Raw genomic sequence first — 27775 nt, forward strand, 5'->3', positions numbered from 1 at the left:
TGACCACATGTGAGGGTTTAGACAGACCAGTAAATCCAGAGCTTTGGATTTCAGCCCTGATCCTTTTTTACCTCAAATTAACGTCTTCGAACAGAGGACAAAGTCCGGATCCATCAGTCCATCTCTCAGGAACATGAACCCAAGATACCAGAACTCCACCTAGAGGGGTATGGTTAACCCCACTGCCTCATGAGGAGGCCTTCTCCAGCTCCATGAAACCCATGAGGACTGGAGAAGCAAAGACACAGGCCTGTGTACTAGTGTCTGTTCTAGTTTACACCAGCTGGAGAAAAGCCTAAAAGCCCAAGTTTAGTAGAACTGATGGAATGTTCCTTCATGTTGAAGAGGTCACGATCTTCTCTGAGTTCAGGAGGATAAACTGATACTTATAAAGAAAAGAAAATATCAAAGAAGAAAGTTTGACTTGATGCCTTTATTCAGTCATACAGCACACCCACACAAAGAGTCAAACTTCACACACGCTGAACATCAGACACAGCTCTCATCCAGCTTCCTCACACTCACACACACCAGAGAGAGGGAGACAATGCCTCCAGTTTCACAGCAGTCTGTCTTCTGAGTCTTATCTGAACCCAGATCTTGGTCTGAGTTGTGGGACCTTCAGCAGATGTTCTGACCAGGGTTAGAGTTAGGGAGACACACATGACAAAAATCATTTCTTGTCCTCCTCCGAGGAAAAACCCACGCCCCTACTCTTGTTCTCACCTTGCTGATTGGTGGAAAGAAACACAAAGAGTTCATCGATTGGTCCTTTGAGTTGTCGGGCTTAAATGCAACTTCACGGCCTCGGCCTGCAGCCAGTGTGAAGTTCAAAAAGTAAAACCTGAACATGACAACTGCTTTGGGATTCTGCAGAACCAGAACAGAGAAAAGACCAACAGGACGCTCAGAGGGACGTGGACATCCTGAATCTGGTCAGGATGTCCACGCACCAGTCAGGGCTCTTCTGATTCTAATCAGCTACAAGGTTGTGCCATCCGAGTGCCTGCTGATGATCAAGTCAGTCGAACCGCGGAGGGATTCCACACACACACACACACACACACACACACACACACACACACACACACACACACACACACACACACAGTTCTGTTTGAAATATGGCTGCACTAAGCTGGAGTCAGGCCCCCTGCTAGGACAAGGCTTCCCTGTTGAAGCCCCGCCCACTCACCCCAGTCATTACAGATATCCTTCTCCTACATCATCTCTTCTACAGCAGAGCCACACTGAGGCTCAAATGTTCCGTCAAAGTCTTGAGGGATTCGGGCCCTCCAGAATCCAGGTGGGCCCCACACGAGCCATGTTTTTGTCCGCCCACCCCCTTCCTCAGCCCATGGACAGCATCAGTAGTTCAGTGCCGGGGAAGGGAGGGTCTGCGCTGGTAGCTAGCTGTTGTTATCAGCTGTCATGTATTTGAGGGCGGCAAAGCCGTAGCGCCGCGACATGTTCTGCTGGAACTCCTCCTTCAGGGTTTTGAGGCAGACCCGGTACTGCTTGTTGGAGCGAAACTTGGTGATGTCAAAGCTGGGTGCATGAGGCATGTGGATCATGTAGGCGTTGGGCAGAACCACAAACTCGTACTCCTGCAGGCAGAACAGCAGACAAAACCTCTTATGTCAACCAAGAATCTGAAGCAGCAGTGAGATACATCAGGCAAAAAACAGTGGCTATAGCTGCAGCCTTAGCAGCTTTGTGTACGGTAGTCCAACAGCTGCATAGAGGGGAAACTAAAGCATCACGTTTATGGATGTTCTGGTTGGTCAGAGTCTCATCGGGGCTCTGCTCTGAGGCAGAACATTTATGATTGTGACGACCATGAGTCATGTTCAGTGTTGGGAACATTACTTTAAAAAGTATGTAACTGATGAAGGAGCCATTCCTACCCTCTAACAACTGTTCCCTTTTGACGCAGTGCCAGAGTGCATGAAACAGCCTCAAGGTCATGCATTCGCTTCTAAACTGTTTACATTCCAGCAATGAAGACAGAAGAACGAAGAATGAACTCTTTTCTTTTAATTAATCAAAGAACTCTATTTTAATAAAGCTAATCCATCAAAGTGTTAGTCAATAATAATATGTGACCAACCTGTGAAATTAAAATATTAATTACTTTATTATGATCTTAGAAATGATAAGTACTGTGACTTTAAGGATTCCAACAGGACTCATTTCACATAGTGTTAAAAAGACATGACACATTACTTTCACTGATCCAATCAGAATCTTACAGATCTGACGGAGGCGTGGTTCTGATGGTGTTTGGTAATTTTCATTCGACAATTAACATCCGAAGTATAAAACTACGCCACGTCAGCTCTAACGCCAGTTCAAAAGCGTTCCAGAGCAAGTGTCGGAGTGGCCAATCCGACCTTTAACTCTTCAACCGAAAGAACCACGACAAGCTGAAAAATCCAGTCGCTATAACAACCAGCAGCAACAACAGCTCCTTTCAGAATAAAAGCTCCACTGACCCAGGCTGGGTCTGAACAGATGCCAATAAAAGAGTCATGTGCCGGAGGTAACTCAAGATGGGTCTGGTCGGAACCGCGGCCTCTTCTACCAGCTCGGTTTCCAGAGAGGGTTCACTGGACCTCGATATTCCTGATCTACAGAGGACTTCCACCGAAGGCAAAGGTAGACACAACATGATGGGGTCTCATGCTGTTTCTGAAACTAACCAAAGCTTAATTCAAAACAACATCTTCAGTTCCCGTCAGAACTAATCACTTCTTTGGATTTGCTGGTTCTGATTACATCACACGTCATCCATTCACTGTCTCATCCATTTTTAGTTACACTATACATTTAGTTTAAAGTCAGCCTAGTTTAATTTTTTAGTAATACAATTCTTAACTTTTAAACTTGACACTCTATTCTGTTGTCTCTGAGTGAATACATAACGGTTACATAATCTCTGCATTAAAAAGATCCAATCTTCTGGTTTAAATAACCCTCGATCTGTAAGGTGGATTTCATATTTACTATGGAATCCCACGCCTTATGGCTCATTAAATAAAATGTAAGAACCTCTCATTTTCCTTACACATGGCAAGCCCTTTCCCAGATATTTGTACATTATTAAACGCTATTTGTTCAGTCGGAGACATTTTATTTTAGATTTTTAGACATTATTTTTAGAAAAATAGACTAAAAACTGATGCTCTGGTGAGAAAAAGGGTACAATCTCGTGCTGCGCCACGCTGCGTTATAGTTACTGATTACTTTGTAAAAAAGGTAACTCAGTTACTTACCGAGTTACAAGATTTTATTACCAAGAAAAATAACAATTTTGTTACTTTTCATTAAAAAAATGCAAGAAAATGGGTTCTCCTCTTGATTAAACTTACTTAATTCACTATAAATTACTATCCATTCATCCATCCATCAATTTTCACCCTCTTATCCGGAGTCGGGTCGCGGGGGCAGTAGCCTAAGGCGAGAGGCCCAGCCTTCCCTCTCCCCAGCCACTTGGGCCAGCTCCTCCGGGGGAATCCCAAGGCGTTACCTGGCCAGGTGAGAGACATAGTCCCTTCACCGTGTCCTGGGTCTACCTTTAGGTCTCTTCCTGGTTGGACGTGCCCAGAAAACCTCACCAGGGAGGCGTCCAGGAGGCATCCTAACCAGATGCCCGAGTCACCTCAACTGGCTCCTCTCGATGTGGAGGAGCAGCGGGTCTACTCTAAGCCCCTCCTGGATGACCAAGCTTCTCACCCTATCTCTAAGGGAGAGCCCAGCCACTCTGCGGAGAAAACTCATTTTGGCCGCTTGTATCTGCAAGCGTTCTTTCAGTCACTACCCAAAGCTCATGACCATAGGTGAGGGTAGGAACGTAGATCGACCGGTAAATCGAGAGCTTCGCCTTCTGACTCAGCTCTCTCTTCACCACGACAGACCGGTACAACGCCCGCATCACTGCAGATGCAGCACCAATCCGCCTATCAATCTCACGCTCCAGTTTTCCCTCACTCGTGAACAAGACCCAAAGATAATATAAATTACAATACTAAAATATAAATGACTAATGACTGGAACATAATAAAATGTATGTCCAAATGTTTTTTATAAAACTGAATAGTTTAAATAAATGGGCACTTAACAGGAGGAACTACAAACAGGAACATTACACTAATCTAGACTATTAAAATGTCACTGTGTGATTTAACAAGACCCCAATCAGCTAAAATGTATAATTGGAAATAGAAACACCTATAAAGGTTCCTGAGCCTTTAAATGATCTCTCAGTCTAGATAAATTACAGAAATAAATGTAAATTTGCACAGCATTTTAATTTTTCCAACTTCACACAATTGTGTGTTTTTAGTAGCATTTCTGCTGCTGGTAATCTAGTAACGGTTAAATAAATAAATAAAAATCCTTTAAAATGACAAAAGAAGAGGCACAAAACTGATGGAGGACTTAAATGTACTAACTTGGGTCAGACTAGGGCTGGGCGATATGACGATTTTAGACCGTTTTACGATCTACACATCTGACGGTCTGTCATTTTTGAGAGACCGTTTTATCACGATTCACAGCTCTGCTGTTGAATTTCTGCCTCTGAATGAAAAGGGAACTTACCCCAGGCAAATGACACGCCTTTGTTTGACCCTTAACCAATCAGAGTGAGTCATAGTAATATATTAGTGCCCCGCTTGTTTTCACTTGTGTGTGAACAAACATGGCTTCGCCGCGGCTGAACGACAACGAGGTTTTCGTTCCGAAGAGGAACGCAGGGTTTCCTTAGCGCGCGGCGCTAACAACTTAGTGACGTGACATGTCTCGGAGAAAGCGTAAAAACACGTTGGACGCTTCTTCTGAAGCAGGAAAATAACACCTCTTCTTAAGCAGAGCACGACGCCGCCTCGGCTCGTCCACCCTCTGCCGAGCCGGTGTCGGTACCGGACTGAGCTCGGTCACTGGGTCGCTGGAGCTGCCCCGTGACTGCCTGATGGAAAACCAGCGGGCCGGGTTTCATCAGACTCGTAGTTTCTTGTTTTTGCTGGGACCCCCTGTATTTTACCGCTCCCTCCTGCAGTCTTCCCCTATTAACATTTAAAATGATTCTGTAAATCCGCGTATCAATAGAAAAAATCTCTGCCTCTGCCAGCTGCAGTAAATGTAGTTTCCAAATAATAAGAGGTGCACTCATCTGTGTATCTCCTTTGATCCACATTACTGATATTCTCAGCACCAGAACAGGGAAGCAAAGAAAGATTCCTGAGTTTGTTAGTCATTTTATTTATTAGGTGCATCTAACCTGTTCTATTTTTCTCTGAAATGAGATCAAATCAGTGCTTCTATGGGTTGTCTCCAATCTGCACTGGAAATTTTTACTTTATTTAGAGACTTGTTGCAGAAAATATTCAGAATGCGCAGTTTTTTGCTACCACAAGCGATCTCTGGTCCAGCCGCACATCAGAGCCGTATTTGAGCTTAACTATCCACTACATGAGCAACTGGGAGCTACATAGTATTTTGAACAAGTTAATGTTTGCACAATACGTTTGCAATTGACATGTTTGCACTTTAAATATGTTTACGATTTTAATTTATGTTAAGTTACTTGAAAAACGAGAAAAACTGATTTTTGTAATTGTTTCTCTCAGGGCTTTTATCATGTCTGGTGTGAGTTTAAAATATGTGTGTTAGCACTGTGTTGATTATCCCTAACATGAATAAATGTTTATTTATTCAATGTTTCTCTTCTTTAATACGCAATTGAAGTTATGCTATTCATGGATAAAAAAATCGTGATAAAATCGAAATCGTGATAAAATATTGGAAAAATCGTGATATTCTATTTTTGCCATATCGCCCAGCCCTAGGTCAGACCCAAACACAGAAGAGCTGAAGCTGGGTGGTAAACACACACGGGTAGTTCTAATAACACCTGAGCGCCCATGACGTCTGAGACGGATGTAACCAAAATACTTTCGTTATATACCACCCTGGGGTTGACGTTTTAAAACTTAAACTACTTCAATGGTGCCCTATAAAAAGTTAAAGACATCAGTACTTCTGCTGAGGATGTAGAAATAAACCACTGATGACAATCTGAAGCCAAAAACTACTCACGTAAAAGTAGCATTACCTTAAAATACCTTTAAGTAAAAGTAAAACATAGTTGTCAAAAAACAAAATACTCCGGTAATGGTATAAAAGCTACTCAAGTAACTGTTTGAGCATAACAGCTGATTTAATTGGGTAAAAATGGTAAATGGCCTGTATTTGATATAGCGCCTTCTAGAGTTCTGGAACCCCCCCCAAGGCGCTTCACAACACAATCACTCATTCACCCATTCACACACACATTCACACCCTGGTGGGGATGAGTACAATTTGTTAAAATTGTTCTATAAGATAAACATATAAAGGTTGAGGTTAATAGAAATGAGTACAGAAAAATTACTAAATTATTTTAACCATTACAAAAAGCGATTTTAAAGGTGCATTATGTAGAAATGAAGTAAAAATGACATCCTGTGGTAAAATTTGGTTCCTGCAACCACTTTAAACAACTCTGGAGCGTTTTGCCGTCCATTGCCAAATTACAGCCGTCGGCGCTGCAGTATTAGCTCGCAGGAGACAATGTCACACTCACTGATAAACAGTAGTTACGTCCCTCCTTCCTTTGTTTTGAAAGGAGAAAAACTGACAATCTCTGCAGCTGGATATAAAACATGTTTCCGTATAGCCTTCCTTTCATAAGGACCTTCCTTCTTTTGGGATTTTCTCGTTGCACATATTGCACCTTTAGGTCAATAAAACTTGATGTAATATTCCAGGCCAGAGAGCAGAACTGTTCTGAAGCCAAAAAGGCCAACTCTAGTGGTAAAAACCCATTGCTCTAAACGTGACCCCACACAAACAGCTGTTCTGTGGTGTTTAACCTGTGCATCCAGCTCCATGATGTGGGACACCTTGTTCCAGCCAAAGCCCACAAAGCGGCGGTCGTACTCGGGACAGTCCCTCCTCACCATCACGTAGGGCTCAAAGTCGGCCTCCCACTGCACCCTGTAGGGTGTGGTGGCCGTCCGCCATTTAGCAAAGTTAGTCGGTGCGTGGCCTTTAGTCCAAACATGGTACCTGTGAGAAAGACAGGCTTTAGAAGACTGATGTGAAAACACAGTGTATGCAGAATAAAAGCATTGTGCACCTAAAGGTGAAAAGCGTGCCCATGTCCAGCTGAGACAGCAGCTCAGCCTTGGACTTTGGGAAGGACAGACGATATCTCAATGTCTCAAAGGCTGGGACCACTAGAGCCTTTTTGGTGTTGGCCATGTCCATCTGAACAACCGACTTCCTACAAAAGCAGACAACCATTAAAGCCACGAAATGAAGAGTGAATATGATGGGTCTCTTGGACAGAAATGCTGCTACCTGAGGTACTCGTAGAGGCCGTACATGGGCAGGAAATCGATGTCTGATAGGAACATGTAGGGTGAGTTGACCTGCTGCATGGCCACGTTCCTCAGCAGGTTCACAGGGTAGAACTGTCCCTCTTTGTAGACTATGTGGTAGCCTACGTTCCAACGGCTCATGAGCACTTCGGATCCCTGAGCGTATCGTAGAAACTGCTGGGCTTCGGCATCGGAGAGGTACAGAGCCAAGCTGATGGGACCTTCCCAGTGCTTACAGATGGCCTCCAACATCTGGAGCCTGTAGGACAGGAAGCACCATCAAAGCTACACTCAGGCTAGCTTTGTTAGCTCAGTTGTGCAAATCATGTTACAACTTATTCCCTAAAATCTGTTCTGTTCTCAGTTTACCTTCGTATCAGTAACAGACTGGATCTGACTGCTTCTATTATGGCTCAACCATATAATTCACTTCAACTTCCAACAGCTCACATTAACAAACTTCTGATGGTCTGGATCCTGGATCAGTGTGTACATCCAGAACTACTGAATGACTTCAGACAGCTAAGGGTTTATATCTACCATCAGCTGATTACTGTGAGGCTCAGACCCTGTAGATGTGTCAAGATACCCTGCTGCATCTCCACACGCTGCCCGCAGAACAAAATCAACTCAGAACATCAACCATGAAGAACTCAGCCTGGGCTGAGCTGTACCTGTCCATAGATAGCTGAGCCACCAGAGTTACGTCGGTGCTGTCCGAGCTCGGCTCGTACTCGTAGTGTAGAAAGTACAGGTGAGTTCGATGGACGGTGAATCGCTCTCGGCGAAACTCGTAGCACGGATCGTCCTCATCGAGTTCTGAAAGAGTTTTCTGCAGCTGCGGGACGAAAATGGTCACAGACTTTCAGAATAAAGGTCAACAACGACGAGTCAGGACATTAACAAGTGGGTTTCTAGCTGATTACAAGGACTTGGGTGAATACTTTAGGAAGAGCTGCTGTGGGCCCGTTGCCATGACAACAACATTTCTACCAAATATTTACCTCTGATTAAAACTGAGTAATTAAATTTAGTCTGAAGCCAGGAGGACCTACGTTCTCACTGTTGTGGTCAGCCTCACTCGGACAGCCGAACAGTTCACGACGCAGCAGGTTCCCGTCGTACTCCAGGAAGGTCAGATACAGGTTACGGAAAAACTCCACATGTTTGTTCTTCACTCGCAGCTTCTTTGGAGAGTTCCAGTGAATCACCTGTCCAGAACCAGGGAGGAGGGAGACCATATTGTGTTTCTCTGGGGGTTCTGGTCAGCACCTTTAGTATTGTTCTACATCATCCTCCTATTAAACAGGACATTGTAGCGTCATGAATGGCCTCTAATTTGTGACAAAGGTCACACTTTCCCAGCTGGGTCAAGCTGGGTCGAGCTGTAACTTTGCCCCACAGATTACCCGCCAGGAGCTGTGATGTCTGCTGAACAACATCTTTAAATGTATTTAAATTACTGAAATGAATTATTATGCTTTGTGTAATAATAATAATTATTATTATGATAATCAGTAATGTGTGTTCAGTAAACCAGAAGGTCATCTCGCACGTTAACCACCTCATGCAGAGGGTGAATCCAGGGTAAAGTTTAACTGCCTCACATGTCTTTATTTCATGACAACAAGCTTTCTGACACTGAGAGGGCGTGTTCTGAGGTTTTGTTAAAACCAAATTTCTGCAGCTGTAAGTTCAGTTCTTGAACCATACCAGGAGACGAGGGACGGCCGCCCAAGTCTCTGCTAAGCTGTTCTGTCACGCCGATAGACTTGCTTCGAATAAACACACCAGTAACCAGCTGGCGCAAAACTCCTTCAGAGTTAAGCCCGACGCAAGCTCGACACTGTGTACCCCGCAACATCTCTAGACCAGAGAGTCGGTTCCACTCGGGTCTTCTCTACCGGACCGAGTACCCTGAGGCTGACAACATCCTCCTTTGACCTCCTGAGCCACACAGAGGGTCGTCTGATGGGTGAGGTAGCACACAGATGGTGTCCGATGCTGTTTTCTCTAATAAACAACTGAGTTAGCTGCAAAACAACGTTTTCCATCCAGAACACGCTTCTCTCTCTGAAAGAAACCTTCTGAGATTCACTCAGTTCACCTTCCCTCTCCCTGAAGCAGTCTCAGACACCTGCATGCACGCATTCATAATTCCATCATCCTCAATCTTAGCACATCCAACACAAGGTCTATTTGTGCAAGCTTAAAATATCAACTGTTAAAGATTGTCCAACAAGGTTGCCAATGTTGATTGTTTTTCCTATGATTGTCATTTCAAATCGTTAGTTTAAATTGAAGAAATAAATCTCTTAAATTTTAAACTTGCCTTTTCATTGAACTGAAACAGACAAACGGATATGATCGTCAGTTTATCGATGAAAACAACCTTTGAGTCTTCTTATCTCTATAACATTTGGTTATTAATTTGTTAAAATTACTATTCCAGATTATTATGTAGAATGGTTCATCTTTCATGAAAGAGCCAAGAACCATTACACTACATATTTAGTTTTCCATCCAGACACAGGTTTGTTTAATTACAAGTTTTAATATCAAGCTGTGTCAAATTGTCCGTTACAAATTGTCATTTTTAAAGTGTTAGTAATAAATTCTTAACTTTTAAAAACCTGACTCTTCTTTGAAATGAAACACAGAATTGTGTATATTTTGGTTATGGAATAAGCAAAGATTCCTAACTTCTGATTCAATAAATAAACTTTTGCTATTAAATTTAATTATCTTAAATTAAACATTAATCTTTGGATTAAAATATAGACCAAGACAGTTAGTGTATGAACTTCTATCAATTGCATTAATATTCTAGATATTTGTGCATAATATAAGTTCATATGCTAATGTCCGATCTTTTCTCAGGATCTAACCAAACTGAAGCAAACAGTGTTAAATCCTTGTATGTAGTAACCACGCTACAACATGAACGCACCGTCATAGGCACACACTGATCTTTCAGTTGGACCCTCCAGAACCAGAGCTGTTGGACAGAACCGTTCTGCTGGTTCTGATTGAAATGAACTGATCCAACTCCTGTTAAACTCTGGTTGTTTCCATTAGCTGCATCAATTATCTAATTTATAATCCATAACACACGCGTTCCTGTTAGCATTTGCATTAGCTCAGTTTCCATTATGGTCCGTCTCCATCCACTTAGTAAACACGTTTCTTGAGAGCTTTGTGAGGACTCTTAGTTTTCAGGTGACCAACATGGCTTTAAAAAAATACTTAAAATAAAAACACTAAACTATCTTACTGATGTGGCTGAGTGCAGTTCTGCTCAAAGGCCCGGTTACTGGGGGTCAGGACTCAGAGTGGGTCCAGCAGAGTCTCACCTTCAGGTCCGATACGTCTCTGTAGCACTTCTCAGAGCGTGTGTGATCCGACAGCTGGACGTTCCAGAAGCAGGGCAGCTGGTGGACCAGGAACGGGTTCTGCTTGATCACGGCGTTGAAGATGTCCTGCAGAGAGAGAGGCCCATCTCACTACAGAACCAGAACCCACTTGACCTTTATAGTCCGAGGTTCTGTTTCACAGACTGGTTTATTAAAACAACAAGAGGTTTGGGCTCCAGGGTCCACCCGGTTTTAGGTTTGTTTCTGTTTAACAAAAGCAGATTGAGCGACCTTTGACCCTGATGTATCACAGCCATCCTGCTTGTTGTGTTTGCTATAATCCCTTGTGTGTGTGTGTGTGTGTGTGTGTGTGTGTGTGTGTGCGTGCGTGTGTGTGTGTGTGTGTGTGTGTGTGTGTAAAAATGTGTGTGAATGAGCTACCTGGTCTGCTAGAGAGGTAGACAGCATGCCCATCAGTTCTCGCTCTGCAGTCAACCTCCACATCTGCTCCCATCTCAGCTTCCGTAGTCGATCAAGGAGGAGCAAAATAACCCCTGGAAAACAAACATGCGCACACACACACTGAATAGGAGTTAAAATAATGACATAGACATTTATCTCAAACTAAAACCTGCTAATGACCACAGAACATCCAGGAGTAGATCTGGGCCCCAGGACAATACCACATCCTTAATCTGGAGCAGAACCTCATTCAAAAATTCAGTTGGGAATCTACTGTGTCACAGCTGAGGTCATGAAAAGGGCACCTAAATCTCCCAACTCCCAAAGTACCCTTCAGAGACATGACCCTAGACTCCAGGTCAACTAAACACACGAAGACTGGTTGGGGGACCTCCCACGGACCCCCAAAGGTCCTCAATAGGTTAAAGAACTGGTCCCCATTAGTCCTCCTGAATCTGAAGTTTATCAGTCAGACTCTGCTACAGGACCTTTTGTGGGAGGTGGAGGAGTGCAGTGGACCAAACCCTCTGGTCCATCTTTTAAGGACGGGGCCAACCACTGCGATCTGTCAGGACTGAACACACAGAGTGAGCTGTCATACTGAAAACACAAAAATCCATCTTACTCTTGTTTATTAACAACGGCATCAGGACTTCTCTTCTGATTATCCTGTCACTTTGAGTAATGAACCATCAGCTGGGTTTGCAGTTTGGACTGATTGCTTTGTGAAACGCTCTAGCTGTCATGCAAACGTGACTGTAGTAGTCACATGATCATCCCTGTAGCTGACCAGGAACTCACCAGTGTTGAAGCCTCGGCCCAGAGCTGGCCAGGGCCGATGGTTCTTCCAGAGGTTCCCCAGGTACCAGTCACTCTGGTTCTCCACCAAACCCAGAACCTGTTGACCTTAACACAAACCAAAGAACATCCTCATGATGAATCACATTAGAACTCCACAGCGTCTTACATAACAAACGTTTCTGTTTCTGTCCCTGCTCGTCTCCATGATGACCTCAGTCCAGCCACGTGCGGGGGTGGGGTGGACGGTAGGGGGGTGCTTGAGCACCTGCGCCCCTTTTCCAGTTTTTCCCTTTTTTCCGTCAGATTTTACCATCCAAAACTGCCACACTTGGATACAGATCAGGCACTGGGACCATGTGAAAGCAGCCCCCTCAAGCTGGAGTCTATTTCCCCTTAGACCTGCCCCCAAGCTCACTGACTGGCTCTGCAGCATCATGCTAACGTGTGATTGGCTGTCTCTGGTGTCGCTTTAACTCACAGCCATGGAGACGACAGACTGGTGTTTTGCTTATCGGCCGGAGTCTGCGTTCATCTACCTGTGAGTTTTTATTCTGCCTGCATCACATCATGCATGGATTTTAATCTTAGAGCTTTTGTTTCCATTAACATTTGAGTTTGTGGTTTGTGTGCGTGTGTGTGTGTGTGTGTGTGTGTGTGTGTAGCAGAGTGAGGTAGCAACATGTCAGAAAAGCCATGAGAGAGACTTCTGAAGTGAAGTTAGAGAAACTCACGCAACAAAGAATCACAAATGTTGATATTTCAATTCTCCAATTCATAACTTCTGAATGAATCGTTGATCAAATTAAAATAATTCCAATGGTTTCTAAAAGTACATAACACGAGGTATTACAAGATGTAATTCCCGTTCCTCCAAATATCATTAGTAGAGGGGAACCAGCTTTTCAGCATCACACAGAAAGAAACGGAGCGAACCGTGACGTGTGTGTGTGTGTAAGTGTGTGTGTGTGTGTGTATATATACTTGTCTTTATATATGTAAGTGGACAAATTTAAACTTTAACCTGTAACATGTGGACATTTCTACATTGTGGGGACATTTTGCTGGTCCACACAATGCTAAGCACCCTAAAACTTGGTTTTAGAGGTATGGTGTGAATTAACTTTTATTAGGGTATGGGTTAGGCATAGAGGAGTCACTAAAACAAATGGAAGTCAAATGAGGTCTACACAAGCATATAAATACAAGTGTGTGGGTGTGGCCTTATAAGGAGAAAGGGTGGTATTCAGTCTGATGTTGTTGGGTTGGTAGCAGAGCTCTTAGGTTAAGTTCAGAGTGAGATCATGGAATTGGATCAAGAATTTCCTACAAACAGGAAAAATATCTCAGCTAACACAGCTGTATTCATCACACTGGATAACTTTCTGTGGTTGCATTTATTTTACTCATTTTACATGAGCTGTCTTTAGTGAGCACAAAGTTAATTTTGTTGTACACCTGTGCAATGACAATGATCTTGAATCTTGAATATTGTTCCATGTAGTTCCTGAAGGTGTCTTTTTAAGGCTAAATGAACAAAATGACAAATAGAGACAGAAAGACAACTTGGGTGTTCTCCATTTTTTCTTCTTTTTTAATGCATTGTATCACCACCTCGTATCAGGACTGGGAGATAATCAAAAGTCAAACACCTTGGACTCAGATCAGGGGCAAAAACTGTGGCTGTAAAATCAGCTTTTAAAACAATTATTTATGAACATTATCTTCAACTGATAACACAAAATGAAATATTTTCCTAGTTTATATTATGATGTTTGAACCCAAGGATCTCGTTATTGGAATTTTCTAATTTATTGGATTAAAAATGTTGCTCTGTTTGTGCCCCTTCTTTTTTTTAACTTTGAGGACCCGCCCCTATAAAGGTCTGCACATCCCTGCCTCAGTCCCACCAATGCTGAGACAAGGGGGAATGAGTCAAGCTCCAGAAGCTCCCACACATGACCTTTGACCTTCAGAATCATCAAGACAACTAGTCTCTTCTTGTTTCTGTGATCTGGTTGTTTTTCTGTCCCTCGGGGAACAAACACGATCTGCTTGCTTTTTTTAAAACAGAACACAGGAGGAATATTTGTCCTCAGAGTTGTAAGGAGGTTGTATTTTTTATCGCATTGCATCCTTATTTACTTATTTATTTTTGTTTGTTTAATTTTAATATGAATCTTTGTTCTCTGGGTGTTAAACACATATAAATCCTTTTATTATTGTACGGTATGAGATGGAATGAAGTGGCACAATGAAGTATAAACAGGGAAATAACAATTAAATTTTTATTCTCATTAATACTTCTGAATATTTAACATTCAAACCACAATTTATTGATGTATTTGTAAGAGCGCTCCATCAGGATGTTAGTTATTTAGATGAGTTAAGTTAGAATAGAGGAGGAGGAGAATAGAAACATGATGAGGGTCAAACATGAAGGTTTTAGTTATTTCATTTTGTTTTAGCTGGTTTATATGAAGCTGTTTCTATTTGCTCGTTTTTATTTGTCTGATTTCAATAAAAGTGTCTATGTTACACAAAAATACAGATTTTCTTTTAGAAAAGATTTTTAGATGCTGGATGGAGATCCTCGTTTTCACCAACCTGATGATTAAGCAGCTCCTCATGAACAGGAGACTCTTCTCCTCCACCTCCCACTGTCTGACCTGAGACTCTACTCCTGTAAGAACCATCTAACGTCCACAAACCCGCCATGACGACAATAAACTCTCTGCTCCGCAGGCAGACCTGTTCTGCTGCAGCAAACACGCAGCGCCACGCGCAGCCACTCCATGCTGGTGGATGTCGTGATGCAGATGCTTGTTTTCAACAAAAAGTTATTACAGCTTCGTGTAATATACACTTTATGCATGATGTGAACAAGTGTACTTTTAAAAACCTCTAATATCCTAGTCTAAAGCTGAAGCTGGCAACCCCACAGAGGAAAGTCATCTCAACTGCTTGGAACCAGAATCTTGTTCTTCTGGTCCCAGTCCTGATCTCAGGACCATAGGTGATGGTTTATAGGGACCAGTATCTCAGTTTAGCTTCGTCTTTAACACTACATGCCATCTCACAACAGATCCATCACGCCGTCTCTCCTCCACTAACGAAAAAGAAGCCAAGATCTCAGAACTCCAGAGACTCACTCTCCTGCCAGAAAGGCTACGGAAGCCACCTCTATGGACCCAACACCTGAGAGAACGTTCCAGGTAGAAGGTGAGGGAGGCGTCGCTGATTCCCCATGCCATAAACTGGTTTTAGGAACATCAACCGTGTTTATTGCTCCTACACACTGAGATTATATCAGGATCTCAGGATAATTACGGTGTTCTTACATTGTTTCCTTACTGAACGTCTTGAACAGAAGGAAATTTAGTTATGATCAGCAGCAGTCAGCTGGTTCAACACTGGGCCGCATCAGTGCCATCATAAAGTGGTTTTATGTTAACGCAAACTGCCACAGGACTTTAACTGCCACTTCAAAAGCAGCTCGCGGCTGCATGCAGAGCAAACGCAGCAGGAACCCGGCTGGTGTGAGCCTAAAGGACACAAAGAGAAGGAGAAAAACTGAAAGGAGGTGAAATCAAGAAGATAACAATCGTGGAAGGGAGGAGTGTGGTCTTGTGGACATTATGGAAGGCAAGCCGTGCCAAGATAAGGGTGGAGGCCTGAGGAGAAGAAAAAGGGTGTAGCGGTGGCAGCTTTAACGAAGGCTGTAAGGAAGATTAATGAGAGCCTATTGGTGCAGGCAGCAGAGAGCAGACAGCCTCTTCAGAGAGGCTGAAAACAAAACGCACCGAGCCGCCATCAAGGTGACACGACAATAAGAGCTCCGAGACCACGTTTACCGAGACGTCACTGGGTCGGGCTGCTGAAGGGGCGACAGGCTGATCAATGTTCAGAGAAATAATGTAATAAACCACGGAGCACCATTAAAGGTTTAATTATGCAACGAAGCAAAGAAAATGCATTGATTTTACTCAAGACGGCATCAGTCACTGGGTCACTCTTTAAAGGTAAAACATGTTGATTAGAAATCAGATGTTGGCTAAAAAACACGTTAATAAAGCCTGAAATCTTCTAACATGATGAAACCAACAACTAAAAAGGAACATCTCTTTCGTTTGGATTGTTTTATTTGTTTACCGCGTAGAAGTGGTGAAGGACTCTGAAAGGATTCCAGATCCCACAGGAGGACCGGAGCGTCCGCGGCTCATTAAAGCATCGTGCTGCACCACCAGACTTCACCACAGCAGGAACACACTCCTGATGTTTTTGGTTTCAGACTGAGAGTTCACAAGGTGTTGCTTCTGCTGCTCATTGATCCGTTTCAGCTTTAAGTTCAAGACCAGAGAGGAGAATATAACACTTTGGCTGAAACAAGTTTATTCGACAAAAACATAAAAATTTATTAGATAAATCAATAAAATTACACAAATCTGTGAAATAATCCTGAGCATTTTTGAATAAGAACACCAGAGTGGGGGTAACGAAGGAGTCTTTTTGGGTGTGAGTCTTGAGATGGGGAGGAAGTGCTCGACAAAATAAAAGCATCTTAGCAATGTGAAATGTGGCAAATTAGCTGGCTTAATCATCTCATCAGCAGCAGTTTGGACGAGCTGCACACCAGATCCAGAGGGTTTTACTGAGAGACGACCAACCAGACTCACCCAGAAGCACTTCAACATTTAGGGATTAGGCACCAATCTGGTGGGGCGGGTCTAGAAGTTTGTAAAGCCCAGAACTAATCTAGAAAGGTTTGTCCAGATCACCCCGTGATGATCAGATCCAGCAGAGAAAACCTCCCTCAGCAGAACAGGGAACTGCAGATCAGATCAGCTGATCCTAGTTTTAGAAGTATTATTTGATTTATCCAATTGTTTCAAAAAGTGATAAACAGTGTTTTAAATACTTGTTTTTACTTCTTTTGTTGTTTCTAGCCGATGTTCAGAACCCTCAGAATTTAATGGCCACTGGTTCTGAGAAGCGGACACCAAGGGGTCTCAGTGCTGCCTTCTTCCTCTTCTCAGGTCAGGTTTATATTAATGGAGACAGCCTGAAACTGTGTGAATGCAGCCCATTAAAAGAACCACTCTGACCTCTGACCCTTATGGTTTCACATCACTAAGAGCCCCTCAAGGGTGAAATACAAACACTAACAATTATGTTGATGAGCTAATTAACCATCCTCCTCCAAAGTCGGTGTAGTCGGTGACTGAGCTGCAGGAAACTGATCTGATTGGAGGAAAATGAACGACTCCAAACACACAACAAGACAAAATCAGAGCCGTACCTTTGAACTTGTGGAAGACAGCCCAAAGTTCAGCGATGTCAGTGGCAAAAGTGATGTCCGTGTCCAGAACGATGACTCTCTGCAGGTCTGAAGGCAGCGTCTTGGTGAGCACCAGCTTCATCAGACCGTAGATCCCAGAGTAATGCTTGTTAGGGATCCAGGACACCTCTGACTGGAAGTCCACAGCAAGGAAGTAAAGCCAGTAAGAGTTTGTTTTATTTAGAGAGATATACTAAAACTCATGAAAGCCTGTCTGACTAAAGGCTTTTTGGTGTGTGTGTGTGTGTGTGTGTGTGTGTGTGTGTTGAGGAGGTTGTCTCTGACCTTTAGCTCATCGGCATCGTAGAAGTTCACCTTGACAGCAGGAACCATCCAGGTATGAAACAGAGACGACAGGATGTGCTGAGCGATGGAGTCAGTGATGACATGGAAATGAAGAGGGTTCCGTCTGCAGAGACACGCAAACACACACACACACACACGCCAGCGTGAACAAGACTTGTCCTCCTAAAGCACCACAAAGGTCTCCTAAAGTTGAACGTGAACACAGATCAGCCTCCCCTAAACAACCTGGGTGTAGGTGGATCTGATGGGTTTTGAAAGAACAAGAACCCACAAACGACAGATTTTTAGGAAATCTGAAGTCAAATCAAAGTCTAAAAATACTGAACTCTTGTGAAACATTTGATCTGTGACTATTAGAGAACACCAGAGCAGTTTTCCTCTTTTGTTTTCTATGATCCTTTGTTTACAATGTCAGAGCGAATCTATGGATGAACACTGGAACACCGCAGCAGTAGGGAACAGGAATCTCCAGGACTTCAAGGTCCGGTCCAGAGGACGTGACTCCAACCAGAGGATGTAGCTTGTGTCACCGGTTGAAACGTGTCACTCCTCTGAAACAGTTGCAGCAGTCTCTCCTCCAGACATCCAGATGGGATAAAAGTCTGCAAGACCATCCTGTCTGCATTTTCTACATGACCAATCTCATAGGAACAAATGAATGAACACACACACACACACACACACACACACACACCCCTAAGGCTTTTCTGATCTCTTCTAGGACTGTCAGTTAGGAGTCTGTTCTCTGGTGGCCCTGCTGTCCCTTTTTGGGTGACGCCAGTTTCTGATGAATCCAGCAGGGCTCATCATCCTGCTGCTGGTGGACAGGCTGGAGTGATGGCAGGCCAGAATCAGTCACGTGGTGAGAGCCTCACCGCAGCACTGTCCACCACCGCAGCAACGAGTAAAGGGGTGGCTTGGATTTGATTTACAGCGTTCCCTAAACATAATTCCATCCCCAGAAATAAACAACTGAACAGAAACTACCATATACAGAATAAAGGAGTAGTGTGTTTGTCTCCACAGAGAATTTAGAACATGTTGAATATTTCATAACAGATCAGCTGACAACACAGGGAGGACAGATATAGGAGATCCCAGGTTGGGTCCCAGCATCAGTCCAATATTCAGAAAGTGTTTAGTGTTGATAACAAGGTTGTACATAAAGGTAAAGTCACCTTTACTCTGAGATAAAACTAAATAATTCAGCTCAGATGGGAGATCTTTACAGGTTTTACCTCCATCCCATTCGCTCTGAAGGATAACGAACGTTCTAGCAGGGATGGAGGGGCTGTTCTGTACCTGTGAAACAGGACTGACTTGACCAGCGTCACTACGTCTCGACTCGCGTTGTAACCTGCACATACGATGGCCACGTGGATGGTCTGGGGACAAGAAGAAAAAAACATTTTTGACATGTTGGGTGATCTTGCTGAACCTTCTAGAAGAAGGCTCGAACAACATCCCTAATTAAAACGCCTCCTGAGTCTACGTCCACACGTTGTGTCTTACTTCACACTTGTCCACGACCGGCTGCTGCGCACAGTCAGAACCATTTCCTGCTGCAGCGTTCCTCTGGCCCTCGTTGTCCCCCGTGCCCTCTTCCGAGTGAGGCCGGCTCTGGTTTCCCCGTCGCGCGTCACTCGGGAGGCGTGCAGACAGGTTCCTGGGCGGCCGGCTGAGCTCGCGCCGTAGCGCCTTGTTCTCCTCCTCCACCGCTCGGACCCTCAGCTCTAAGGCCTGCCGTTCGCCAGCTCCGCCCACTGGAGCGGACGACTGGGCTTCCAGTGGAGACAGAGGGAGAGGCTTTACTGTGGAGACAGGAAGGGAAACATTCATCATAGGGACCAAACAAAACCTTAAAAAGCCTGCGAAACATCATAAATGAAGCCAGCAGCAGGTGGCTCTGATCACTGATGAGCTGGATGGTGACTCCTCTGTTCAATGTGACACTAAAACACAGAACGAACCAACCATCCACCATGTTTCTGTACAGCCCTCTGCCTAGGAGCACCCGACTGACCCATATCATAACAGAGTGGAATATCTTTACCTGCTGACCCAGAATCAATCATCAGGGTGTCATGGGCCCGGTTCTTCTTCCTGCCAGGTCAAATCATCTGTCTATCATCTAACCACAAACATCCCATAGCAAGGGAAGACTGTGGTGGACTGTAGATGTCCCCTCAGAACAAAGACAAACACTAACATCAACTCTTTAAACATCAGCAGAAACCATCTTAGTGTTTGACACGAGTCCTGTCTGCAGCATAATCTCACTAATCCAGTCTCAAAACAAACCTTCCCTTCACATGCTGTCCACAAAACTGCAAACCTACAAATCTACTTCAGGTACGCTGACCTGGTTACCATAGTGATCCTAATAAACCACTGGGAGCAGTGTCCGGGCTCTCGGTGATGTCTTTTTCTGCGTACATCATTAGATCTCACCAGTTTGTTTGCTGGGGCAGGTGAACACCCCAGGCCTGCACGCTGTCAGGCTGATTTAAACTAATCCTAATCATCTTACTGCTGTCCTGCTGGGAGAAGCAGCAGTTGGAGCTCAGCTGCCATATGTGCAACATTAGCTCTAACAGGACGAGAACCTAACAGACTACAGTCTCCCAGAGCTCACTACAAAATACAATCCAACATAGATTTATACAAGCAGCAAAACAACACCAGTAAACTAGTCACGTCTTGACACGGCTAACTACAAAGAGAGAATCTGAAGGTCAAATTTAATCATTTTTATTACATTTACAGTAGGCCTGGGCGATAAATCGATTTAATTAATTAATTTGAATTTTTTGTTGCGGGTGATTAAAAAAAGTAAATCGATTTTTTAATGTAATAGCGCCTTTTATGGCCACCCAGAGCTTCCGTAACGTTAGTTTCAAATTACCGTGACAACAACGAAACAGCAACAGCAAGCAACTCCATGGCCACAGGTGAGAGTGGGAAGTTTGTTCCTAAGAAAGGAATTAAACCATCCGTTGTTTGGAACTGGTTTGGGTTTGCTGTGACGGACATGGAGCAAGAGACGCCATGCTGCAACTTTTGCTTAAAGACCACTGCAGTCAAAGGAGATGGCACCACAAACCTGTCCCAACACCTGAAACAGAGGCATCCAGCCGAATATGAAAAAAGCCAATATCTCTGGGACAAACAAAACCGCGGTCACCAACAACAAACAATAGCTAAAAAAACAGCTAACTGTAGCCGCACGTGACTTAAAACATAGCTGGCCTTTTATTCCAAGAGGGTGTTCATTTATTCATTATTCATCTCAGAAATGAGGGTTACATTTGTCTCGCTTGTGATTAAATAAAAAACAAAATTGGCTTTAAGGTGCCTTCCATTTGTACTTATTGCTATTCTTAATAATTGAGAGGGAGAAAGAATCTGAAAAAATTTGTAAATCAAATAAAAAATAAAGAAAATTGGGGATTTTAATTTTAGGCTGTATCGCCCAGCCCTAATTTACAGTGGTCTCTAGTGGAAATCAATGCCTTGAAAGTTGTACTAGAGGGAAAAATGCTCCTGTTTGAGGATGTAGAATTCAGCCGGAGGAAAAAGTAGCTTCAGACGACAGGATTGGAGTCTTACTTCCTGATATTTGGACATCTGACCTCTGATTGGCTAAAAGCAACACAACTCCACTGACTCTGTTTTCTTTGCAATGTCGATGTTTTATCTCCACAAATATCACAAGCCTGGAGGAGTTCTGCTGTGTGGTGGAGTCGCTAATGCTAACAGTTAGCTTTTACTATTTGATACGTTCTCTGCTATTTCCTGGACGTTAAACCAACCACAGCTTTCCCCATCGAGAGTCAAGATGGGTGAGTCCGTGAATGTTAAGTGACAGTGTGACGTAGATCTGTCAGGATTTTCTCAGCTTCTGTCAGAAGCGAAGGCAGAAAATAGGCGTAGAAGACTATTTTCATGTCCAGCCTGCATGTTAAACTCAGAGTGACTGATCATTTTCAAAAATAATAATTCAGTGAACCTGCTCTTTAATGCTATCACACTTGACTTCTTCTGTCTCAGTGGTGCAGAGCTGATGGGGGTGGGGGATGGTAATAAGCTAAGTGTGTGCGAGTTAGCTGAGGACCAGTAGACTATATGGTTCAGACTGTTGCATTATGGGAGTGTTCATTCAACCCCAAAGTCAAAACTGTCATTTCCTCCTAATTAATAATGACATTACAGCAGGATTTTAATCCTAATAGTTTGGGGCATTAAGTGGCTTCAGGACTGTAATCAGCTTTGGATCGGCCTCAGTGACTCATTAATTCGCCCCTGCAATAGAAAGACAGCAGGAAAGGGTGACTTTGTCTGCAGGAAGGTTTTAGAAGGACTTCAGGTTTGACTCACACATGGTGGAGACTAAAAACCTGTCTCACACTCCATCAGCTGGACATCCAAGTCCTCCAGCATTACAGAAAATATAGAACTATCCTAGAAATGGTCTCACCAGACTACAGTTAGAACATGAATGCAGAAAACAACACTGGAGAGCTGCTAAGCTACACCTATTTGTGTTTGTGTTTCTTACCTTGAAAACTTCCAACCGACAGGTAAAGCCAGGTGAGTGCTGGGATAAAGAGTAAGGCGAGGGAGACCGCCAAGAACTTCCTGCGCCCACGACACATTCCCAGCATCCTCTGAAGTAAATGGGAAGAGAGGCGAGGCGACCTCTATGTGGGGAGCAGCTGTTGTCCGGGCCGATTCATGTTTCTGCAGTTTAGAAACAGACGGAGACTTTTAGTCTAGAAGAAGTAGATGTTTCACATCCTAGCAACAGAAGACGTTCCTGCTCACTTCTAACTTTAATCTTTTTGACTGTTTTGTCACAAATTTCCTACTTTTTTAGAGAATTACCAACATTATTCAAATTATGGAGATTTTACCCAACATTCAGCTCTTTAAAAAAAAATCTGGAATGCAGCATCTCACCTGGAATAAAGTAGGACATGGAACTAAAAACAGAAATGGGGTCATCATCATCTCCCCCGTGACAGGTGAGGACAGCCAGGATGGAAATTTAAGGTACCACACACCTGTTCCCATCTGTAAAGCTAAACATCTCTACCACCTCTGTAAAAGCAGCAGGACGTAGACTCATCCAAACATAAATACAGTCTCATCTGTTCATCTGATGTTGGTTGGTTTCCAGAGAACCAGTCCGGGTTTCTATATGGACCTAGTCAAAATCCTAACTTTACCTGTGACCCACAGCAGAGGAGGGGCCACGGTCATACTATCGTTACACATCCTTTCTACTCAAAGAGACAGGATTCGGGTCTGGTCGGGACCGAACAGCGGTCCATATATTGGATTAGGAAGGTTCAGGTATGATGAGAGGAGGTTTATGTGGTACTTCATCAAAATATGTAAAGGAAAGTGAGGTGGAGCATCATGTACGGTGTCCCTGTCCAGCTGGACACAACCAATATCAAAGACTGAAAGCTTCAGTCCTTCTGAACCAGATCTAGTTCCTCCATGTGAGGACCGGACCTCCTGAACCAAGGTTTAGGCAGCTCACTGAAGGCAGGGTAGGTTTCTGCACTGAAACTCAGGAATTAATTTTCTTTCATTTGTTTATTGTGTGAAAAAAGCACTTTGATGAGGTATGGACAGCTCTTAAAAGGGACATGAGACGGAATTATAGTTCTTTGGTCTAAAACATGTTCATGCAACTCTTTACACTAAACCCCTCTCACATGAAGCAATTTCAGCGGCTTTATTTTTGAGTTTCAGTACCTTCCAGAATGAGCCATTTCAGGGCTCTGTCACTAATACAAGCTGGAGGTGGCCACGCCCACCCGTCACCTTATTGGCTGCTATCACAGCTGATGTTAAAGTTCCCTTTGTATACGATGTTGAGCTTTGTAAGCCTGAAAGCTCGGGGTTAGTTCAAACCCAACCCTGAACCACTCCAAGGATGGACCTGAATGGTTCTGGTGTGGAGCACAGTGGATTAAGGTGGCACTAAGCCATTTCTCACCTGCTTAAGTTTGAGATCTTTTATCTCACCAGGTGTACTGGTAGATGTTAACATAGCCATGGTGGATGCCAGCAGCACCGCCTTTAACCACAGTTACTAAGAATGTAAATACACAATTTAACAATTATGCTGGGAACAGGTTTGTTTCTTTTTCTTTAATAATTTTTTAAAGCTTTGTGAAAACATCAAGAGTTTAAAAGGTCAAGCTCTTTTTGAAAAACAGACTGTTTACCCCTTCAGCACCCAACTCTTCTTCAGCTGCCATTCCTGCTTTTTATTTCCTGTTAGGGCAGCAGTAGATCAGGAGGTAGAGCGGGTTGTCCAGTAATCAGAAGGTTGCAGGTTCAATCTGCTGTTGTGTCCTTGGGCAAGACACACAACCCACCTTGCCTGCTGGTGGTGGTCGGAGAGGCCGGTGGCACCTGTGCTTGGAATGCCTCACCTCTGTCAGTGTGCCCCAGAGCAGCTGTGAGCGTCATTGTAGCTCATCACCAGCAGGGTGTAAATGTGTGTGTGAATGGATGAATGATAGTGTAAACAGCTTTGGAGTCCTCTGACTCAGAAAGGCACTGGAGACCCCTACTGTTTAAAATAGGAATGACAGTAGTATTGGTTAAATGTGGTAAACTGAAGTAATTCTTTGACCCTGATCATGTGGATCAGCAGATATTACAGACTAAATGAAGTTTATAGTGTTTAGAATAAAGAAAGAGTATTTGACAGGTTAAACATCTGCCTCCCGGAAGGTTTTTAAATTTTGAGCTAAACTTCATTTTTTTGTATTTGAATCAAATTAGAGTCTGGATTTAGTACCGTAGTTTTTTGTAATTTGTAGTTGTAATATATTATAATATCTTAGCTTATAATGCATTACATTATGTTGATGTGTGGTGTTGTTCAAGCAGTAGTAGTTGCAGTCATTATTCTGAATAAGATGATTGTAAGAATAATAATTACTACTGTTCTAACTCATCTTTTTGTCTGTATCCGTTTTCCTTTTTGCTGCCATCTTTGTGTCTTAATTGCTATAAAGTAATTTGTGTTGCATAAAGTTTGATTCATGCCAAACTGACCCCAGCATGACAAATGAGAAAAAGATTGAAGGTTTCGTTCCTAATACAAACATTCTACATATTCCTGAAGCTAACCACAAGCTAACTCCACAGAGGTCATAGGGGGTCATTGTTGTGTGTGTAAATCTGTTAGGGGTCACAGGTATGCACTCAGTACTACAAAATACTAAACAAAATTTTTCATCTCCAGTTTTTTAAACTATCTACCTCACAACCTCAGCACAAACTAAATTGAAGGGACCCCCTAAAATCTCAAAAAAAAAAAAAAAAAAACCTTGAGTGGTTACAGACCCCAGATTGGGAACCACTGATATATATATTCAATCTAAGGCTGTGTCCAAATTCAGTGGTTGCATGCTCATGTGTACCCGACCCGTCCTCATTGGTCTCAGGAGAACATGTTCTTCCGTGACCGGTTAGACCGGATGTCAACAGGTGCGAATTTGGACAGTCTAGCCTTAAATAATAGTCCCGCCCCTACTTCGGCGGATGTCCTCCTGTCACCTAGCAACTGCTACCACACTAAAGCTGCAGAAATGGAGCTTGCACATTTTAAACCTTCTTGTTTTGTTACTGTTTGAAGCTACAGCAGATGTAGCGCAGGCATATTTTGAATGTCAGGTCGAGACACAATGGCACGCTGGTTTAGTATTATTTACCTTTTTTTTTAAGTCTAACAGCTCTTACCAATTTCATGTCAACCTAAGATAGCTTCATGACACGAGTAAACTGGGGTACTGAAAAACATGAAAAGGTTATATCCATCTGTGTGATATCCCACAGTGCATCTCGGGATTTAGAGAGATGAGACTACACCGCGCCTGTTCTCAAAATCTGGGAAAAGAAGAACGGATTTCAAGACCGCATTCTCAGCACTCTTTGAATTTAGACAGTCTTCGCTGCGGTGCTGTGACGTCACTGGTCATAAAATCCCACCTCATGAGCATGCAACCCCTGAATTTGGACACGGCCCATGTCTTTCTTTAAGTGTTGATGTGGATGCCCTCTGCTGGATCCACTGGACCAAGTTACCTGATCTGGGTCCTGATGTTTGTACTGGACCCTGACGTCTGACTCTGGCCCTTACACCTGATCTGGACCATGACTTCTGTTAATGACGATGGTGGACGATGATGACAGAGGAGTACATGTCTGCCCTGTAACTGGAGGGTGTCTCAGTCACTCTACTTGGAGGAAGTGGTGGCGACGATTGTTTAGCAGCCTCACATCTGCCCGTTAGCCCCAAGGTAGTCATGGCTCATCACCACCGATGTGTGAATGGGTGAATGACTGTTTTGTTGTAAAGCACCTTGGAGGTGGGGTTCATCTTGAAGGTGCTTTTACGAACACGGTACACCCATGCTGTAAAGCTGTCCTCACCACAGACTGACTCTGTAGAGCATCCTGGGGAGCTGCCTGTATGCCGGTCTGGTATGTAAACAGAATCATATCGGATCACAAGGCCCACAGCAGATGGTGAGAACAGCTGAACAGATCACTGGAGTCCAAGTCTCACACAGGCCATACCACAGAGGCTCCAGGGCTTGGGTCCAGCAGGAAGGTCCTCATATTTCTGCTGAAGTAATGTGTCATGTGAAACTGACAGCAGTGTAAAGGTTTTTAAAAACATGTCATGTGAACTGCTGGGAAAATTAGGAGAACACCAGTGGAGCTGGTCAAACCGAAAGGAACATCAGAGGGACCAGAGAAATCAGACAAGACCCAGAGGAACATAAAAGAACCTGAAAGGAACATCAGTCACCAGTGAAACTTTCAGAAGGATAAAACCTGTGTGTACCTGCAGCAGCTTCTGCTGCTCCAAACTGGAGTTCTGCTTTCTGTCTGCTGCAGGTCAGACACTGACATGGCATCAGGAGGTCCAACCTCCTTAAGTCACCTCAGACGTCACGTGAACAAGACTCGTACTAGTGGGTCAAATCAGGTAACTGCTCCAACAGGTTTCTGTCATCTGGGAGCAGAACCGCTGCAGCCAACAGGCGGAACTTCTACCTATAGGTACCACACATCGACATTAGTGACGTCAGTAGGACGCGTCAGAGCATTTTTTGACGATGGGAGACTGGTCCAGTTCTGGTTCCGATAAAACCAGGCTCCCTTTGACCGGCGTGATACTAGGCTGCTTTATAAAAGTTTGGACCGGATGGTTCTTGTCTGCCCCGAATCTCTCTCTCTCTCTCTCTCTCTCTCTCTCTCTCTCTCTCTCTCTCTCTCTCTCTCTCTCTCTCTCTCTCTCTCTCTCTCTCTCTCACACACACACACACACACACACACACACACACACACACACACACACACACACACACACACACACACACACACACACACACACACACACACACACACACACCTCATAAATGTAAACACGATACTCAGACCAAACACAGTTAACTCCTCTGATCCAGGTTCTGGACGGGTCCATTGTCAGTTCTACTCACCTGATGCAGAGCGGTTCCGAACTGCAGGTCATAAAAAACAGTAGGTCCAAACAGCCGGTGACAAGCCCGTTCCGTTCGGTCCGCTGAGTGAGAGCATGTACCGGGATGCTAATCCGATCCGGTTACTCAGCTGTTGGCCCGGTTCACCAGAACCACCAGCGGACCTGTTGGGGGTTCTCCAGGCTGCAGAAAGACTTAACCCCGAACGTCTCACGTCGGCTCCGGGCTCAGGTACTGTAACCAGCAGCCAGCGCTCAGACGAAGCAGAACCAGAACAGAACCGGAGCAGAGCCTTACGAGCCGCCGACACGGTCCGTCAGCCTGTCCACCGAGACGTTCCGGTGTCGTCCAGGTCCTGGATGGGTCGCAGTTCTGGGCCTCAACACCCCCTCCTCTTCCTCTTGACGAAGACCCAACGTCCAATCACGGCTCCGGAACCGGGAGGGACGGGCTGGAAACAGGACTGGATCCTACTGGAGCGGAGTCGGTGCTGAGTTCGGACCCGAGGCGGGCTTAAGCCTTTGTTGGAGAATCACCTGAATATGACCAGAGTCA

General features: G+C 44.0%; 1 protein-coding gene across 2 annotated transcripts; it reads right to left on the reverse strand.

Annotated features, from left to right (window-relative positions):
* Positions 1-414: 414 nt before the first annotated feature.
* Positions 415-27359, reverse strand: large1 (LARGE xylosyl- and glucuronyltransferase 1). Of its 2 annotated transcripts, XM_054739452.2 has the most exons (16): positions 27221-27312; positions 26563-26774; positions 22240-22421; positions 19194-19492; positions 18984-19066; positions 17661-17784; positions 17337-17508; positions 12041-12145; positions 11219-11331; positions 10778-10903; positions 8480-8635; positions 8099-8262; positions 7405-7683; positions 7181-7327; positions 6915-7110; positions 415-1607 (listed from the first exon to the last, which is right to left on the reverse strand). In XM_054739452.2, exons 3-16 carry the CDS (start codon positions 22343-22345, stop codon positions 1410-1412), a joined length of 2268 nt encoding a protein of 755 aa, XP_054595427.2. In that variant the 5' UTR covers positions 22346-22421; positions 26563-26774; positions 27221-27312; the 3' UTR covers positions 415-1409. The 2 variants fall into 2 exon arrangements, with proteins under 2 accessions (XP_054595427.2, XP_015808490.3); XM_015953004.3 differs by lacking the exon at positions 26563-26774 and having other exon boundaries at positions 27221-27359.
* Positions 27360-27775: the final 416 nt, after the last annotated feature.

This window comes from Nothobranchius furzeri, chromosome 1 (genome assembly GCF_043380555.1).
Source record: "Nothobranchius furzeri strain GRZ-AD chromosome 1, NfurGRZ-RIMD1, whole genome shotgun sequence".
Classification (NCBI taxonomy): Eukaryota; Metazoa; Chordata; class Actinopteri; order Cyprinodontiformes; family Nothobranchiidae; genus Nothobranchius; species Nothobranchius furzeri.